The 19680-nt window shown below is 40.1% G+C and overlaps 1 protein-coding gene across 1 annotated transcript in view; it reads right to left on the reverse strand.

Annotated features, from left to right (window-relative positions):
- The window catches only part of NELL1 (NEL-like 1 (chicken)), a 281278-nt gene extending 261925 nt beyond the window's left edge, over nt 1-19353 (reverse strand). Inside the window, exon 1 of the mRNA XM_009995858.1 lies at nt 19239-19353. Coding sequence (XP_009994160.1) covers nt 19239-19353 — 115 coding nt within the window. The remainder of the gene's footprint in view (nt 1-19238) is intronic.
- Nucleotides 19354-19680: the final 327 nt, after the last annotated feature.

Genomic DNA, 19680 nt, shown 5'->3' on the forward strand with positions numbered 1-19680 from the left:
CACACTTGCACTCCAAAAAGCTCCCCTCTGAAATATACTATAAATTAGACATCAAAAATCACTAGTCATCACTTAAGAAAACCTTTACCAGAGGCTTAAATTCACCTGATAAATAAATATAATGCCCATTTTACAAAACTGAACTATTTGTCTGTCCAACATTACTTCTATCATAGCAGAGGATAAAGCTTCAAAGTACAGAAATCATTTCAACTACCATCAGAAAAGGGAATGGAGGAATAAACAATCCAGCACAGACAACCAGATTTTATCTTTACCTACAAGATTTCATTATCTTATTATCTTCACCCAGAAGGTGCCATTTCTGGTCATAAATACTATAGTTTCTTTCAAAAAGAAACTAATGCTAGAGACACAAAACTACGTGCCCCATATACCAGGAAGTTCCCTGATACCCAGTTTGCTATCTACACAGACAATCCACTGGTATCAAGTTCCAAGGCACAGGTAAGACCCAGAGATAAAATGTCCAGGAGCTGACAGCTGAAGACAATTATCTTTGTTTTGAAGGTTAAGAACCTTAGCATCCTACAATTTTTATTTGTATTTTTTCTTAAAGGTGTCACCATTGCCGGAGATAAAATATGACTTAGCAAAGCTTCCAAAAATTCTTCCCCGTGAAGGCACAGGCACTGCTGTCAGTGGAACATACATGTTAAAACTTCAGTCAAGCCTTGTGAAATCCAACCTTTTCTCATCATGGGGGTACACAGATAAAAAGCCACATGCTGCCATGTATCCACCAAAATTGACACAAAAATATAAGATTCTTTAGTTGGAATCCAGAATGAATAATCAATGACTGACTAATCCCCTTAAAAAAAAGAATCTGGAATACTGTGTTGCATTCTACCACCTCTTCATAGTCACAAACACAGCAAAAACTCACACACCACCTTACAGTCATTCTCACTTGATTAAAATCAATATATGTAATAGATAACAAAATTATTACATTCCAGAATCTTGGGCTCAAACTACTAGATAACAAACAGTATTTATGCACTGCTTATCAATACATGTACAATTTTCACTAAAGAAGTTTATCTGGCTTGACTTCTCAACATTAACAGACATCTAAGTGTGGTGCAATTTCTTTGGAGTGGGTCTACTCATTACCGGGCTGAGGAGATACCAGTGCCTAGGAACACTCTCTACCACTAGACAACAAAAAGTGTACATGCAGATGGAGAAATGCTTGCAAAAACACTGTTCTTCAGAACCTCAGTAACTACAAGGGAGTTTCCCAGGAATTCGGTGGGAAGACGGCAAATGCAACCTGATTCCTGGCAAGTGGACTCGAGGTGAGGAGCCCACCAAGGCTTACATGGATCCAGAGGACACACAGCCTGGCAGTAGGGAGATGATAAGCCTATCGTGGTGCTGAGAGCAGCCCTGGGCTCCCACTGCTGGGAAGGAGCCACATGAGGACTAAGTGAGAGAGCATGGCCCAGCTGACACTGCATCTCCCCACCTCCTGTGCCGCATGGGACCAGCCCTCTGCACCTCTCTGGCACGTCCCCCTCCTCACACCATGCCTCTCATCTCTTTGTGTTTTGTTCCATTTCTGCAGAAACTACCATAAAATGAACTGGGACTATGATTCATTCAGAATAAGAGCTTTCTATTTTCAGGTTGATTTTCACCCTTAAAAGAAAAAAAAAAAAAAAAAAAGAAAAGAAAAAGAATTGAGAACACATACACCCCCACACCACAGGTGCCTAAGAGGGAAAATACTTTTTATGGTCCCTATAAAAATACCTGTCTGCTAGTAATGAAATGTTGTAATTCCTACATAATACAGACCAATAGAGGTTTATACAGTAATCTTCAGTGAAACATCACTTCATGCTTGAATGATAATGCAATCTCAGCAAAATAAATAAATATATAAATAAATGAAACTACTCTAGATATGACTTTCATATGCCTTTCTATGTGATTATACTTTCTTAATTTGAAATACTGACTGTCTGGAAAGGTTTTTTAAACATAAGAGAGTGTTTCTAAAATAAAACAAGCAAAAAAAAACCCGTAAGCATACAGAGTTGCTTTCAAGTAAAACAGATACAATCTCAGAGGATCAAGTAAAGGCAACTTTCTACCTTCAGCAAAACAAAGCAGAAGACACACCCATGTCAAAGAGAGAGTATATTTGTAGTTTCCTTTTAATTTTTTTATTATTTTTTTTTCAGCCACAGGTCCAAGGAAGAACTGTGAAACACAAAGCAATAGTGGAGTTTGCCAGGATGGCCAAAACCATTGAGCACTTGCCACTCCCTGCCAAGAACCATCTCCCCTATTCCCAGGAACACCTCCTTCTGTTCTCCTGGCTTCTTTGTCCAGCATGAGCCCACTAAGTTCCTAAGCAGCACAGCTCTTCCAAGCCAGAAGGAGCTACCAGAGGAACTGGCATCCAGGCTCATCTTTATGCAGGAGCTCAGCAACAATGGAACAACCCTGGCCATGATCTGCATAAGATCACAGCACCCTTCTTAGTTACACCAAGCTCTTGTGTGCTCAGCCACCTTGGTGAATCTTACCTGCAACTGCAATTACTCATGATACTCACTTTTAACACCTTCAAAATAAAGTCTCAAATTTTTATTTTAGAATTATTTCGGTTTCATTTCACAAGTTCAGCCCAGATGAAAGGTAATGCTACACACTAGGACCAAAGATGTCAGGGCAAGATTTACCTGGTACATATGAAATGTACAGGTATTTTGGTACACTTACCCTATGTGACAAATAAAATTAAGAAAGTACAATAACTCAGGATCAATCCTTACAAGCCTGATTTAGGCCCTTAACTCATATATTCTTGTGTGGATCCCCTGCTCTCTGCATCTCCAGCTCTGGCTATGAAAAATTAAAACCTCAGGCTTTTGCCACATGTAGCCCAGATCACATTAAATGAGGAGGTTGGTTTCACCTCCATTAGAAACAATGTAAGAAAATCACCACCACGCAGAGGCACACAAAATCACCTAGAGAAAGAAAAGACAAAGACAAGACTAGTGCTAGGAAAGCAGGCAAAGTTCTTGCAAAACTTATTTTGATGACAGTAGCAAAAATCCATGGTACAAAGGGAAGTTTGTGACCATTTGGACTGGAATTTCAAGCAATGAAAACCATGCACCAGTCCTTACAAGCTGCATCCAAATTCACCAGGGAAATAATTTTTTTTTAATAAATGCTTCCATTAGAGATAAATACTAACATTCAGTTCTAAATCAACTCATGTTTTCTGAAGCCACAACTATGTTTCATCATTCCCTAGCCTGCTTGAATACCTTTTACTTCCTTACTTTGATAAGGAACATACTGCAAAGCACGTTTACTTATTAGCACTTTCTATCATTTTAAAGCTGTTTGTTTCAACGTGGTTTCAGGAGAACCTTTGTACATTGGCTTTGGACAAGAAAGTAGAACTTAACCCTGCAAAAACAGAGAATCTGGATTGCAGCAACAGCAATTAAAGAACAAAATATTGCAGCATATTAGCTTTCACCTTGCTACGGGCAGAATCCAATAAAACTGAAATTTCTATTAAAAACAAACAAAATTCGAAACCTCAAAACACAGAAAAACCCACTGTGCCTCTTTTTAAGTCATCAGCTTTCCAAAAATGGAACCAAAAGTAGAAGAAGGATTCAAAAACTAACAAATCTCAATGTAGACAGCTTCTGAAAGTTGCACAGGATGCAAAACACACAACAGTTCCACAAAACCCTTCTGCTCACTTCATTTAAGCCTCCAAATCCAAGTAGGATCCAATGCACAGACTCCTTTCTGCATATTGGCCCACAAAACTTCTTTCAAATAACTGGTTAAAAAAAGAAGAAAATAAAAAACCCAGAATCCCAAACACTACTTGGAAACACACCCACTCATTCGTGCTCCTCTAAAACTATTCCACAGATCCAAAAGTTCACAAAAAGATCCTGACACCAACCATAAGGATCTTCTCTAGAAATAAGTCACTTCACTACCAAGCAGGGAAACACTTCAGGTAGTTGTCCCTCCCTGCCTAGTAAACACAGTTATCTGCAGGTAGCACTGATGTTTTAAGCTGTGGGGAAAAAATCCACTCAAATATCTCCTTAGATACAAACAAATCAAAAAGACTTTGCAACATGTTCCTGACACAGGAATAGGCACAGAGGCTCTTATACCCCTCAGAGCAGTATGGGTGATCAAAGCATCAGCACTAAGGCTCACGGCAGCCCACACTGCACAGACCCACCAGCCAACTGCAGTGTACCTAGACAACACCTAAGCAGAGACCCAAGCTCACCTGCCAGGCCTGCTCCTGATCTACACTCCTGCCAAGCCAGGCTACAGGAAGCTGTGTGCTACTGCCAAGGGCAAATAAATTCAGGCGTACATTAAGGTGCTGAGCAGACACCACATTGCTCTCTAGGGCCCCTGCACAGGGACAGCGGTGACCTTGCACCACCTGTCCTACATACCAGCAACCCAAAGAGAGGATTGAAAACATCTCCCCCCTTCTCTTAAAAATTATGCTACCAGAGAAGACCAAAGAGGGCACAAGGTTTTCTCATGAGCACATCTCTGCTCCTAGGTATTCTCACTGGTACAAAAAGGAACTGTAAATGATTTTTCCCTTGCTGGCTCCACTCAGAGCCAGTAATAAGCAGTAGGAAATCGTGTCCAGCAGCACAGTTTTCTAAATTATGATTACTCATTACAAACCACTTTTTACATGTTGCTTCAAACACTTTCTCAAGAATAAGATCCGTCTGCAGTGAAACGTTTGGTGATTTTAATATGCAAACCTCCTACAGAGATGATGTCTCATTTTAATTATTGTTTCGCTTTAATGGGTTTTCATTAAATTAGAGGATGGAGCAATTACTAGGGTGAATAGCTAATGTTACAAAGGTAAGTTCCCATGACTATACAGCAAAAGCAGTTCTGCTCAAAGAAGGTAGAAAAAGTGTAATTCAACATAAACTCTCCTTTTGCACAACACAAAACCACCCTGACAGTAAGTGCTTGTATATTGCTGTCATGTTGATGTTCATGCTTGTAAAGTAGTTTATGACAAAGTCTCTCCTAGCAAAATTAATCTAGCATTTAAAATTATGTATTTCATTCCTTTCAGGAAGCTATTTCAAACCTGATCCTAAGACTCCAGACACTAGGGACAGCAGAATTTTGAATCGCTAAAGAAATCAAGCAGAAACTACTTATCAAATCAGATTCTCCCCAACCAATAATTTAGTCAATTTAGTGGCTTAATATCAGACTCTTGAGTTCTTGAAAACTGGCCCAATTTGAGCACTAGCTAGAATGACCACACATGTTAATTAAGTCACTGTCAGCGAACCTTTGTTTGCTTTATCAGCATTTCAACCTGAACCACGCAAATTGAGTACTCTGGAACAAACAGAGCAGCAGATATTGCCCAAGACTTGGAAATTAGTAAGTGTCAAGAAGAAGGTTGCCACCTACATTCCTCAACCCCAGACAGCAAAGGTCCCCTAGGTGATAGAGAAAGTGGTAGCAAAGCCTACATTGAGAGACTGCCCCCCCTTTGCTGCATATGTTCCTAACTCCAGGGCCTTGATTTTTGCCACATAGACAAATAGAAAGACAAAGGAAAGTGCTGGAGTCATCTCTTTGGCAGCAGAGGGATGAGTGGCAGGCCTTGGCACACATACAGTGCAGCCACTGACCCCATCTTCAAACTTTTTGGCCATTACGGAGCAAAACCAGAAAAACTGTGGCTTTTCAACAAGCTTCCAGCCAAGAACAATGCTGCTCATCTTGCTGAGCTCTACATATCACCTGTTGTTAGCCTAGCAGCCACTTCTCCATGTTTAAACTATTTTAAGTGGCTCCTGAGCTCAGGCTCACCTCCTCAAGTAGGTTCTGTTGTTTCCTCAAGGGACTCGTGCTGAATTCAAGACTATTCACAAATGAGTGATCCCTTAAATTACATGCTTGGAAGAAATGCTCCAGAAGTTACACTGCCACTCAAAGCACATAATCTGCTCTTAAATCATGTGAGTTAATCAAATTACATGTGTTGGTAGTTAATTAGCTGAGGAGTCACCAATTGTATCACCTTTTCCACTGTTTATCTGTATTAGATAGGTTCTCTCATCCTTGTGATAATAAAGATTGCTATTTGCAGATTTGGAAAACAGCAACAACATTTCAGCAGAAAGACCATGGGCCACACTAGCAACACTGTCACGTATGAACAGAGCCCCTGGCAATGTATGCAACTTGGGGAAAGAGCAGTAATTGCTAAGAATCATTACCAAGATCTTACTTGAGCAGTAATTGCTAAGAATCATTACCAAGATGTTGTCTGTTTTGCAGGAGTGCTGTCCACTTCAGGGGTCTATTTTAGTGCATGTTAAATGTTAATGTAACTCAAAATAATGAGCCACCCAAAAATACTGTTACTATTTTGGCTTCATGCAAAAGCAAGACAAGCAATTTTTTCCTCCCCTTCTGGAAAATATTTTCAGCTATTCCCAAAGTCACAGATCCAAAAAATTGGGTGTGATTTGTTCTTTTTTTTTTTTTTTTTAGTTCATCTACTGAACTTGACAAAACATGTTCTTCAGCTGCATTTGTTAAAGAAACTTAAGTGAAGATGGTCCCAGAAAATAAAAAGCATCTAGCACCAAAAATCAAGTTTTGCAAATAACTACTAATTGCAGATTGGACTTATTTCCTCCAACTATAGTGTGTTTGTGATCTATAAACAGAATTTATTGTTTAAGTGTAATATGTAATAATTCTGATTTTTCATTTAGCCCTCTTCCTTTTTACAGGTAACAAATGTCGCTCAAACTTTATGGCAACAGTATTAAAAACAAATACTAACAGCAAGTACTTCTGAAGTGCTTTAGGATTCCTAAGTTTAACATTAATAGGACAGATATAGTCAACAAGCAACCCATAACCTGGATTTTCAAAGAAATTTTAAGTACCAGATCCTATTGAAGGAGAAGAGAAGCCAAATGCCTAAATTATTTTGACAGTGTTGAAAATCTGTCTGACTTGAATGAGGCCACACAGAAACCAGAATTTACCTTCCTGTTGAAAGCCTGCGTTCTTTAAAGTCTAAATCAAAATTCCAGTTTTAAGTAGTTCGTTAACAGGGAAGCTTCAGCAAAAAGAAACCTCTGACTCAATTTCACTTGTACAGAGAGGTTACAATGTTTAATGCTACTTTTGGCAGCTAACAGACCTGGCTACACCTACACAAAGCTTTTAATTTCCAGTCCAGTAAAGCCTTTTATCACATGAATAATCCAGCTAAAGGCAATAAAATTATCCATAAAGTTCAAAGTAAGCATATGCTGAAGTGCTCTCTTGGTTCAAAAACTCTCAATGACTTGACACTCTCAATAGTTTTTTAATTACTTTTAAAGCATTTAGCTCTTTTATTACTAAAATCTTACGGGTTTTATTTATTCTCCATATCCATATACAATATGTACAAGCATTAAACAAATGTGTTTCATGAACTAATTCTCCCTCCTGTTTTCTTTCCCTCCGAAAAATCACTTCCATGTTATTGCTAAAGCAAATTAAATCCTGGGTGTCTGTTTCATGTATTAATGACATGATAATAGCATGAGGCATAATACATTTGTCAAAGCCTTTCTCTACTCAAGTGTAATTTCTGCTGTCAGCCTGTTTACGTTCATATGCAATATTCTAGCAGTCTGTCTTTCTTGAAACACACATAAGCATATGTTTATATATTCTCCCAAAATATGTATAAATTTTATTTGTGAAGTGTTCCACACCTCTCCAAAAAGAATCGTAAATACAGCTAACACAGTTACTCATTCTCCCCAAGTTTTATATGAATTACTTGAGAGATTTAGGAATTTTCAAAAGAGTGTCACAATAATAACTGTTTTATCTTTTTACACCATAATTATGATTTGGAGCATTGCTTTCCTTATTTCACCCAAGCATACCACAACTCATGAATAAAATATGACAACTTTGATAGCATCCATTGCTGTGGGTTCATCCGTAACAGCAGACGTGCTTGGGGTACTAAGAGCTCCCTTTTGCTCCATAAGCCTTTGTTTCTGAAAATAAGCTTTTATTGAAATAGAACTGCCACATGCGTCCCCCTTTTTTGCATTTAATGCCTTTAGCAATAACACCAGCAATAATGTTTACTTTTTTTTTTTTTTTTAATGGCTGCATTTTGAAACAATTAGGATGCCATGAAGCTGGAAAGGCAGAATACCCCATCAGAAAGCTGGTACCCACAAGACATCAAAAAACATTAAAAGCACTGCCAGCATCTGAGAACAAAAGGCTAACACAGAGGACTAGGATGTATAAATGTGTGGGCAATACTATGATAAAAAAGAAACTTAGTTTTATTCTGGTTCATAATTAATTACATTGAAGTAACCCTAAACAATTTCCACCATTTCCTGTAACTAGCGCTGCACAGAATCCTTCACCACAACTTCTCAGTAGATTCCCTTAAAAGGAAGACTTGAGATCAAGTGCAGTACATGAGGCTTCCAAATCCTTGGCATTTAGCTAATTATTCTACAAATAACATGTTTTAAGGCTGTGCTGCTTCATTTCCCAAACAGCATGATGAACATCCATAGAGACCTCCATAGACAAAGAAAAATCATGACACATACACACACACGCCACTCTCCTCCCACACATCTTGGCTTTGTTATTTTCCCCAGTCCCCAAGAAGAGGCTTTAAAATTTCAACATTGTTATGCACAATGCCCCAAAGTGGAGAAAGAGAAGCAGAGGCAGGTCTGAATGCCATCTGTAGGATAGTCTGTCCTCATAGAAGCAATGAACACTTAACCTCCAAGATTGTCTTATACACATTGCATTCTCAGAGCATCTTTGCTACCCTTCAGTTCACTAAAGATTTTAAAAATGGAAGAAAAAGAAAAAAAAAAAAGAGAGAGAAATAAAAGGAGGACATGACACAGAACTAAGCTTTACAATACAAATTTGTCCACTGTAGGAGGTATCTGTTCCCACTGATGCCAAATAGAAAGCTCACAGCTTCAGAGGGAGGAGACACTGTACGTGCAAGGGGAGGACAGACTCAGTAAAATAACCCTTGCAGGTCCAGTGATCCTGTATTTTTTTTCCCTATTTATAGCACAGAGGACCCATGGCAAACTCAGCTGTAACTATGTAATAAATGTTATCACACAGGGAGGAGGGGGCCAGAAAGACCGTAATGAGAAGTCTTTTAGGAAGCCAAAAGATCAGTGCTCGGCTACAGTATTTATTGCTCAAAAATAGTGATTCACAGATCCCTGTTGTCAAAATTATAGAATAAAATTTGCTCTTTCAGCAGGTGAGCAACCCACACAATATTAGATGAATGTTTCAGTGGACATCAGGTGCCAAACACACAATTTTTTTTGTCCAGTCAATTAAAAAACCCTAATGAACTGCATTTTTGTGTCATTACCACAAAAGGCAAGGCAATCACATGATATAATGCTATAAATGAGCACAGTATGACATGATTACTTCACACCACTCATGTGGCAAAAAAGAAAAATAAGAGAAAAATTGTCCCCCTCATGACATTTATACACCCACAATACAGGTGGCAAGATTAGTCTAGAACTTGGCATTGAAGTAGACATCAAGAAACATCTCATACGATTCTTGATAGGTAGTTCAAGACAGCAGGGTTTTTCAGCACAGGAAATGGTCTATGCCTGGCTCTTTCCATTAGGTGTGATTGTCTCTGCCTTTATGCACTTTTTAACGGTATAAAATCTCACCAAAAAAAAATCATTGTATGTGTTTAAATTCAAGTGATAGCAATTTCAAATAACACCACTTCCTTTTACACAAAAGATGTAGCTCTATTTAAAAGTAGTTTGATCTAGTAGGATGAGTGTAAATACTCTTATCAAGTGAATAGTAACACATTTCTACTAAAAATATTTTTTAAATTAAGACATCCCCTCTTAGGGTCAAAATCAACCACAATGAGCCACTTTGTTTCATTGCCCACAGTGAGAAGCCAATTCTTCAGTGTTGCTTTCCCCTGCCTCTGCATTTCAACTCAGCAGTGCCAGGTAATGCAAATTCTGCTCTCTTTTATCCCAGCATCTGTACAGCAACTCAGACCTGCAGTACCAGCAGCTGGGACTTGCCCTGAATTTGGGCAGGATTCTCCACCCAGGGATGCTCAGAGCTGTGCAGGGACTCATAGAATGGTTTAGGTTGGAAGAGACCCAGAAGATCATCTGGTTCCAACCCTCCAGCAAGGGCAGGGACACCTCCCACTAGACCAGGTTGCTCAGAGCCCTGTCCAATCTAGCCTTGAACACTTCCAGGGCAGGAGGACTCACTTCAAGGCAGCACAACTCAGACACTGACTTGGCTTCACCTCAGCTTCCCTGGGCTCTGACCAGCACACAGGCCTATTTGAAAAGATGTTACAAAACTATATTCTTCCTCCAGTTTAATACTTGTTTACTAAACAAATAGTTAATAAAAACCTATCTGCAGTATGGTATGACTTAAGACTATCAGTTTGGCAAAATCTCTTGCAGGAAGAGGAATTATTGTTGTATTTCTGTACAAGAAATTCAAACTGTTATTCCTATTTTTATCCCAATTTATTTACTTTCTTTGTAAGGACCTAGAGGCTCACACAGTGTGGTTACTAACAACCCCCTGTCTGCCCACTGACAAGCAGACACTTTTTGTTTCCTTTCTGCTTATCTTCATCACAAGACTTTGTCAACAGGTTGCCAGAAGCATTTGAGGCTTTTAGCATACTACAGAAATACTTCTCTTCTGCACTTACCACCTCAGCAATGAAGATAGACAAGTAGCACAATTATTGTCTCCCAGGAAAGCAAAAATAACTGCCAAGGACAGAGGCAATATGTGCTCACAGTTCTTTCCTAATCATTACAGACATGATGGGAAACCCAAAAAATGTCAAGCAGCAGAAGGCAGCATGACAGCAGTCAGGATGAACACAAAAAAAAACCCAAAAGGTTGAAATTGGTCACTGTCATTTCATGTGACTAGGTTTCTATTTTAGTCTACACTTACTTAAGGGAGGGTATAGGCATGTCTGAAATAAGAGGATATGGAATGAAAAACTCTGCAAGGATTTATGATTTATACCCTCATATCAATATGCTGCACAAATGTTACTCCTCAACATGTTTCTAACATAATTTAAACATTAAACAAAAGTGGAAGCAGCCCACACTAGATAGGTATATACAAGTATTTTTAAAAACATTTCTAGTAACTTACAAAGTTAACAGTGGTTTGGTATCTTCAAAGCCTTAAACCACCGTTCAATAATTATATCTCAAATGATCTTTAACTTCCTCCATAGCAGATGATTCACCTCACTTGCTCCCTCCCAGCTCACTGTATTCCACTTCCAGATCATTTCCCTGTTCTGAAAACAGTTGGTTTTGCAAAGGAAAAAAACACTTAGCATAGTGATTTCCCTGCCCCTCTAAAAAAATTACATTGTGTATATAAAACACATTAAAACATTAGCCATATTTTAAAAAAAAATACAAATTATAAGCTAGAGAGATGCTAAAGCCTCACAGGCAAACCTTGATCAAACCTCCAAGGATGCTCATTCCAACACAGATTTAATTACAGGATCACACCACACTTTCCAGAGAGCTCAGTTATTGCACAATGAGCAAAGAGAAAAGAAAATACTTGCCAAACAAGAATATAAAGTTTGGCTTTATTTTTGTTGTTCAAGGTTCACCTTGAACAGTACATCTACTGCATTTAAATCCTTCTCTGAAGACAGAACAGACCATGACCAAGTTCATTATTCCTGCACAGTATCTGAGACCTCTACAAATATTAATGAATTCTTTGAACACCACTGTCATTAAGGAAAAGGGCATTAGTACCTCAACTTTACAGGTGAACAACCAAAGCACAGCAAAGTTAAGGCTCTAAATCACTAATACAACCACACTAAGTTGTAGCCTTCAAAAATATTTGTTAAATAATCTCACACATCACAGATACTTTACAGTGCTGCCAGATCTGAACTTTCAGTGCTTTTCCCTATTACGTTGTCTCTACCTTAAGCAAATCATCACCCAATCCTACCCACCTAGTCTAAGACTGCAGTCCTTGGGTTTCCCATCCAGGCCCTAGGTCCCTGCCTCTCTCTCCAAGATGCTTCTCCCTTCTGCCCTCCACAGCTCCCCTTACCATGCTCTTCATCCCTGCACCTCCCTGCATCCCTTCTCCTCAGGTCAGTGTCCCTGTTTTGCCCTTGTCACAGCCTCTCTGCCTGGCCGTCACCCACTCCCTTCTTGGCCTCCAGCTTCTCACCACAGCTGCTTCTCTTCCCGCCACCTTCCTGTCTGAGGCCCTGGTTCCTCGCCCTGCCTGTCACAGTTCATCTCATCTGACTCCTCACCACCCACTGCCCAGCACCAGCCTGTATCACTCCTTGGCTTCCAGGGAAGCCCATTTATCCCAACTACATTCCTGTCACTTTACATACCCCTGAATTTCCAGCTTTGTCTCCCTCTCCTTTCCAGCTTCCACAGAGGTCTGGAAGGGAAGAGAAGGCAGAAATTGCATCCAGTATCCCAAAAAAGGGATCAAGACTTTGCTCCCCATCCTGCTGGTGGTCACAAGCCCAGAAATCACCCCCACCAGGTAAGTCACACTTACTTCTATCTTCTTGACTGCAGCTAGACCAGCTGTTGATATCTTACTTTAACTCTTATATTAATGGTGCTTTAAAAAGCAGCTTTGACAAAGAGCTAAAAGCACTGAGGGAATTCTCTGGCAATCCTCCAGGATGGCAGGCAGCTGCCACAGATCCTAAGAGCCAGGCCAGAGCTTGTGAAAGCAGGTGAACATCCCAAGGGACGAGTGCATAAGGATGGGTGAGGATCCCTCTACTCCTGAAGGATGGGCCAGGCCTTATTTCTCACCACCTCATCTGTCACAGGAAGACACGAGCGGGGCTGGTCCCAACCACCTCGTGCAGCCTCGGGCCTCAAGCAGAGGTGCCCGTTGCTGCCTTCAGAGCCATCGGGCCCTGAAAGAGGGTTGGCTTTGAGTGACCCACCAGCTCTGCTGTGCTCTGTGCCAGGAGGATCTCAGAAGTGAGATCTCCAGGCAGAGAGAAAGGAAACAGCCAAAACTTAACACTGAGGAAGCAGCGCAGCCCAAGTGTTACCACGCGATCGGGGTGCAAGGCTGACTCACACCTCAGATGTAGATACTGTCTACTTTTACACACAAACATGTTTTATTTGATGGACACTGCCCTTCCCTCTCCTGAAGGCCCAGGAATCCAGGACAGGTGCCCCACAGGCAACATGGGATAAAACAACCCCACAACTCACTCCAGCCCTGCAGACGCCGGCACAGGTCCGCATGACAGGGCACATAACAAGAAAAACAACTTCACTCTTCCTTTTAAAATAAAAAAATAAATAAATAAAAACGCACTAGTTCAAGGAGTTTGTGGAGTTTGCATGAAGATACACACGTGCCAGGTGTGAGGTGCAGGGCACCTCTGTGAGAAGAGGCAGCAGACATGGCCGGTTCCAGCCACTTCCAACAGCCCCACCTCAGGGCACAGCCCAGGCCCTCCTCCTGCCTAGTGGCACCTCAGGGAAAGTGTATTTCACAATACTTGTACTGTTCAGATACTACCAGGCATGGAAAAGGCACTAGAGCTGCTCTCTTCTACAACAGCTGAAGGCAGCACAAAGACTGAGTCACCCACGTTGTGCCTCTCTAATTTTTCTGCTTCTCCAAGATTTCTTCCTCTGCAATAATGATACTGCTTATACTTAATATTTGCTCCAAACACACCAGGAGAGATCCCAGACAGCAATGACTCTCGTTGCATTATCTCATGTAAAGAGGGAATGATGCTCTGAATTCTCAAATTCAAGTTTATCTCTCCTACTCACTGCAGACCTCCCTGCCATCCACCTCAGGAAGAGTAATTGCAAGTTTCCTCCTCCAGCTGTTATCTGCTTCCTCTCCTTCAGCTCTGCAGCTCATACATCTTGCACGTTACACTGGCATATCTGAGTTTTAACACTTTAAGTGAATTAAAACTTTGGCTATAGCACACAGGTCACTGAGACTCAAGTAAGAAGACGTTGACACACTGATGAACAAAGGCAGCAACCTACTCACCAGCCTTTGAATTTACTGAGTGCACCTCAGTGCCAAGCTACTGTCCCACACATGTAGCCGGGGAATAACAAGTGTCTCCTGAAGACTGTACAGAAACACAGCTAACATCCCTGACACAAAGGGCACATGCCCACTCCTGACAACACCAAACACCTCAGACTTGGCACTGCAGAAGCTGACTTTTAGGACTTGGGACTCCTAGGGAAAGCCCTGGAAACACCTCTACTCTCTAAGCAAGGACTTAGCAAGCCAAGGTGTGATAAAAAAATAATCCATAACACATTGAAAGGAAACACCAACTGAGAGGGATGTACCACATCTGGAAGCTGAAGCGAGTCTGCCAGGAGGTACCTCTTCCTGCTCTGGAACTGCAGCTTTGCTCTCTCTTTCGTGCTGAAACAGGATGGCCCTTTTGCTTCAGGCGTTCATGAAGATTCATGCTTTTCTCACCAAATATTTCTCACAAAAACATGTTTTTGTTTTGCACTTTAAGATACTTGCTATTCTTTCACCTTTCCTGTTAGAGCCACAACCAAACAGGAACAAACTTAGCAGTCACCAGTACAAAGTGGGAAGAAGCATGACCAAACTGTGCTACATGAGCTGCAGGCCAGGTGTTTCTCTTATAAATCCAGTGGTTGTTTAATACAGGTAAAGAAATTGTCAAGGAAGAAAGGACTACTTGTAGCTAGATTTTTAACAGTGCTTGGTGGTTCATTTTACATAGTATACATAGTAAAAAGAGCATTCCTAATTCAAAGGCTAAGTTGAAAAATACTGCCAGATTTCTAGGAATGAAAATAGCAAAGCCTTAATAAATTTCTTTGGGGAACCACTCTATATGTAAAGGCTTTAAGCCTCTGCTAGTTCAAAAGAAGTGATGAGAGAAGAAGAATTACAAAGAAATGGGCACAGCTGACAAGTCATTAAAGGAATAAAATTTTACTTCTCCGATGAGAACTGAGCACAGAACAAAAGTCAAAATGGTTGTCACATAATGCAGCAGCTAGGCTAAAAATTTGGTCCAGTCACCTAGAAACAGGATGACCAGTTAAGCACCTCTTCTTGCCTCATTCATAATGCCACTGAACTCAAGAACCCGAAAAGGTTTCCACCTACAGGATCAAAGCAAGCCCTGGACTGAGTCCCACTAAGCAAACCATGTCTCAGTGTTTCTTAATGTCCTAAATTGTATACTAGAATCCTGTTCTGGGAATTTCAGTATCATTTTGCCATGTTTGTAAGATACAATTTACAGATGTCTATCACCTCCTGTTTGTAAGATGTTCTTGTGATGCGTTTGGTGGACGATTAATAATTTCAATATATTTAATCGATAGATTAAATAATAGATTAATAGATTTCCCACCCACCCCCATGAATATTTCCTTCAATCCTTTGGACTCCTAGCTGGAGATGTGGAGTCAGACACCAGAATCTGGGGTACCCTGTTCCCCAAGAGCACTGGTCAAGAATCTCCACTTGCCCTCCTTTATTCCTTCATGCTAGAACAACTCTTCTGAACACCAAGACTTTTTTCCCACTCTTTCTTGTGTAAATAAATGAAAGATAAATAGTTAAAGACACCATTATGTTAGGGATCTCAGGAGTCAGACTGCAGAATTGCAATTGTGAATTTGATACCTACATTCAATCTAATTCACAGTGTCAGCACTTATACTGCTTTTTGGAGTCCCCTTAACCCTATTTCAGAGAGAATGAAACTGAAACACACAAATAATGGAAATGATCAATGAAAAGCCCAGCTGAAATACTCTAATAATCAAAGTCCTTGCCCAACAGGACCACTCAGATGACAACACTTAATTACAGGCTTCTATGCCTTTCTGGATTAGGACCAGATTTGCTTGCCCAAAGGCAACCCACATCTCTCAATTGCCACTTTGGTTCTATCATGCTGTCACAAAATTTGCAATGGAGCTGAATGTTTCTTTGCCTGTAAAGCTGCTTCACAAGGAAATCCAAGTATCAGCTGCTACTACCAATATTATCATGAAATCACAACACTCCACTGGCTTCACTGGGGTTGTCTTGGACTGAAAGTGCTAACCGTCCATGGAAAGAGTCCTGCTACATATTCCCTAGGATAAATCAAATCATAACATTGCTTCCTGGAAACTATGGAACAAAAAATATGAAACTTACTATAAGAAAGTTAACATCACTGATCAAAAAACTAATTTAAAAGTTTCTCTTTCTTTTGTGAATATCTTCCCATCGCCTCCATTCTTTATCTCTTCTCTTTGCTTTTAAATGCAACTGAAAGAATGCCAAAACCTTTCAAATAATTTAATTCACAGGAAAAAAATCCTGCTCAGGAAAACAATCCACATTTTCACTAGAGCAGTGTACACAGCTGTCTGGGCCGGGGGAAAATTATCGTTTCTATACATCAAAGATGAAGACTTCCAGGGACACACAAAGGAACATCATCCATTTGAAAAGCTCTAGTGAAGCCATTTTAGGAAATACATCTTATAAGACAGACAACAATCCACAGGAAACCTTTGTGTAAGGTCAGAGTCCTGTTACACTGCTGTAAGGGCATTGCCAGCAGTGATGGGCAAACTGCCCCTACGAACACTGCACACCAAAGAACGTGCTCAAACTCTTCTTCTCATTTCCTAAACTATGAAAATCCTCAGGGGTGAAAACACATGAGTGAAGAGGTCTTCTAATGTGGCTCCATGCTCAGCAATCAGCCTGTCAGGTAAAGCAGGTCCTCCCCTGCCCAGAGGTGACACCGGAGGAGGGTGGCACAGTGAGGCACAGCACATGTTAACTACTGATTAACCAAAGCAAAGCTTTGCTGAAAGCACCACATCTTGGAGACGGGAATAGCTGGTCCAAGAGGACAGGAACTTTGAAACTAAGCACTCGCTTCCAGTCTTTTCCCTACTCTGGGAGTGTCATGATGGCTGGGTTTGGCTGGGGGTTTTTTTGTGAAGCTCTGTGAGGAAAAGTATTACTTCTTAGACATAGTAGCTGCCCATACATTGCCTTCAGTTCTGTGTGAGTTTTACTGTACAGTAAGGTTTAGGAAAAAAAAAAAAAAAAAAAATCAAAACAAAGTATCTCCTGGTTCCAGCCAAAGGACCTGGCACACAGCCAAGCTGTAGCTGTAAAATAAGTCACCTCTGTTAGTAAAAGGGAATTCATACAGCTGCTGACATTTAACAAATAACAGATAGAACAAGAAGGGAAGCAGCCAACAGAGGGGCCTTCAACTTCCATCCCATCTGACAGCAGCACCAAAAGACCCCTTGCAGACCTCTCCCAGGATGGACTAATACAGCAAAGGTCTGCAGCTCTCTCCCAGCCCACAGGCTGATAAGCTTAACTGAAGGGAATAATTTTCCTGAGTCATCTTCCAAGAAGTTTTATACTAGAGGCAATATTCAAGCACAGGGCTATTCTTGTGTGCATTAGCAAGAAGGATTTCTGTTGTGGGAATTAAAACAGCTTTAATTACCTAACCACATACAGCAAATTTCAGTGCTTCCTGTGAACCTGTGTCATCCAATTTATGTGAATTTTACAAGCTTTAGCTTTTTTAATCTCGTTTTCCCTGGGTTTGTAAACTACAGGTGAGGTCCTCCAAGGCAAAAAGAACTGAATATCCATATCTTCACCATAAAGCTTTCAAAAATCCTTTCAGTATCACTGGTTTCAATCAATGCCCTGAAAAACTTCTCAGTCTTCTTCCCTGCAGCTCTGACTGCCAGCCTGTGACAACTCACCATCACAGCTCATCAGTGCAGTTGTAATTAGCTGCACAATTAGCAATTGGAAATACTAAAAATATTTTCAGTCAGTTAGGTCCTTCCAGTCCTTAGAGGAATGCCTGTACTTCCATATTTTTTGTCCATAATACACAAACTTGGGGTCAGGGTATCAGAAGAAAAACAACTGATATCTTTAACAAATTAATGCTCTTCTTCTGGATGCTAACTTAGGAAACAGTGAAAATGATGGTACTCATTGTGTCATAAAAGATTGGAAATATGACTAACAAATTCTGAGAAGGTCTCCAGAAGTATCCCTGCTCTGGCTCCTAAAGTGACCTTGGCCAGGTAAGGAACAAACTAAAGTTAGAGACCCACTTATTATTATTTACAAAGAGGTCAGTTAGCATTGCAGATCCAGAACAAAAGCTAAATGGGATTATAGTCATTTACCTCTAAAAACAGCTACGGAGGGTGAATATCAAAAAAACACCAACTTGCACACTTCAACATAAAGCACAGTCAAGAAAAAAACAACAAATGTAGGAAGTCTCCACAATCAAAATGTTCCCACTTGTGCTTTAATGTGCATGTTAATCTCAACTGATACAGATGTCTTTCTTGCCTAATAAGCATGTTGTAGCAACTCAGTGCTTCCACCCATGGGACACTGTGTCTTAATCTGGTTCTTACTTAAGTCTGTGGTAAAACTTTTTAAAATTCATGCAGAAGTTCACTCAGTAAAAACACACACACACAAAAACACCACCATTTTAAAACACTTCATCTTGGACAGTTAAATACAATACTGTTCCATTTTCTCACTTGGGCAGTTTTTGCAAAGTTGATGAAAGACTTGCTACATGTTACTGATCAGTGTTAATACATGAAATGCTTTCTCATAGTTACATACTTCAGCTGTGTGTGTTTCTGCATGTGTACAGTCACAGTCAGGAACACACCTAAGTCCATGCCGTGGACTTTGATATATGATGATGATATATTTGATATATTTAGGTAGAAATAATACTGGGGATTGTTGAAATCCTACCCAAAAATACTTCTCTCAACTACCTGACAGCACATTAAAAAAAAAAATAATCCATACATATTTCTGGAAAGTAACAAGGACTATTACAAAAAAATTAAAATAAAGTAACAGTTAAGTAAGCCCACCATTAGAGGGAATCAGTTAGGCATCAAAGTTCTTACGAGCTCATGCAGGCAGAAGTGAGATAAGAGAATTGAGGACATTTGTCTTACCTTGAAATAAAAATGCTTTGCTGGCATTGTGTAGTCCTGACACTTGTGTTACCCCAAGGGTTGTATTCACAAGATCCAGTTCTGTGATAATATCAATTTGTAAGTCAGGATCCATTCCAAATCCTACAGCTGTTAGAGGCAAAGAGAGAGAGAGATCAATTTTTATTTCAAATCAGGTAATGAAAGGAATGGAGAAGAATATCTGGTGCAGACATTTCTAGTGCCTTCACACTCACACACTGCATACAGTAATTACTTCTAAGACAATAATTCTGCTGCAGGAAAGAGAAGATATTCTTTTCCAATTCTTTCAATTAAACTATTTCCTTCCCAGAGATTTTACTACACACAAGTTAAAGCACTCCAAAAGTGCTACATTAATCCAGTATCATCACAAGGCTAATGAGTAATAAATAAATAAATGCATAACCACCTATGCAAA

Source organism: Chaetura pelagica, unplaced genomic scaffold (genome assembly GCF_000747805.2).
Source record: "Chaetura pelagica isolate M959 unplaced genomic scaffold, ChaPel_1.0 scaffold164, whole genome shotgun sequence".
Lineage (NCBI taxonomy): Eukaryota > Metazoa > Chordata > Aves > Apodiformes > Apodidae > Chaetura > Chaetura pelagica.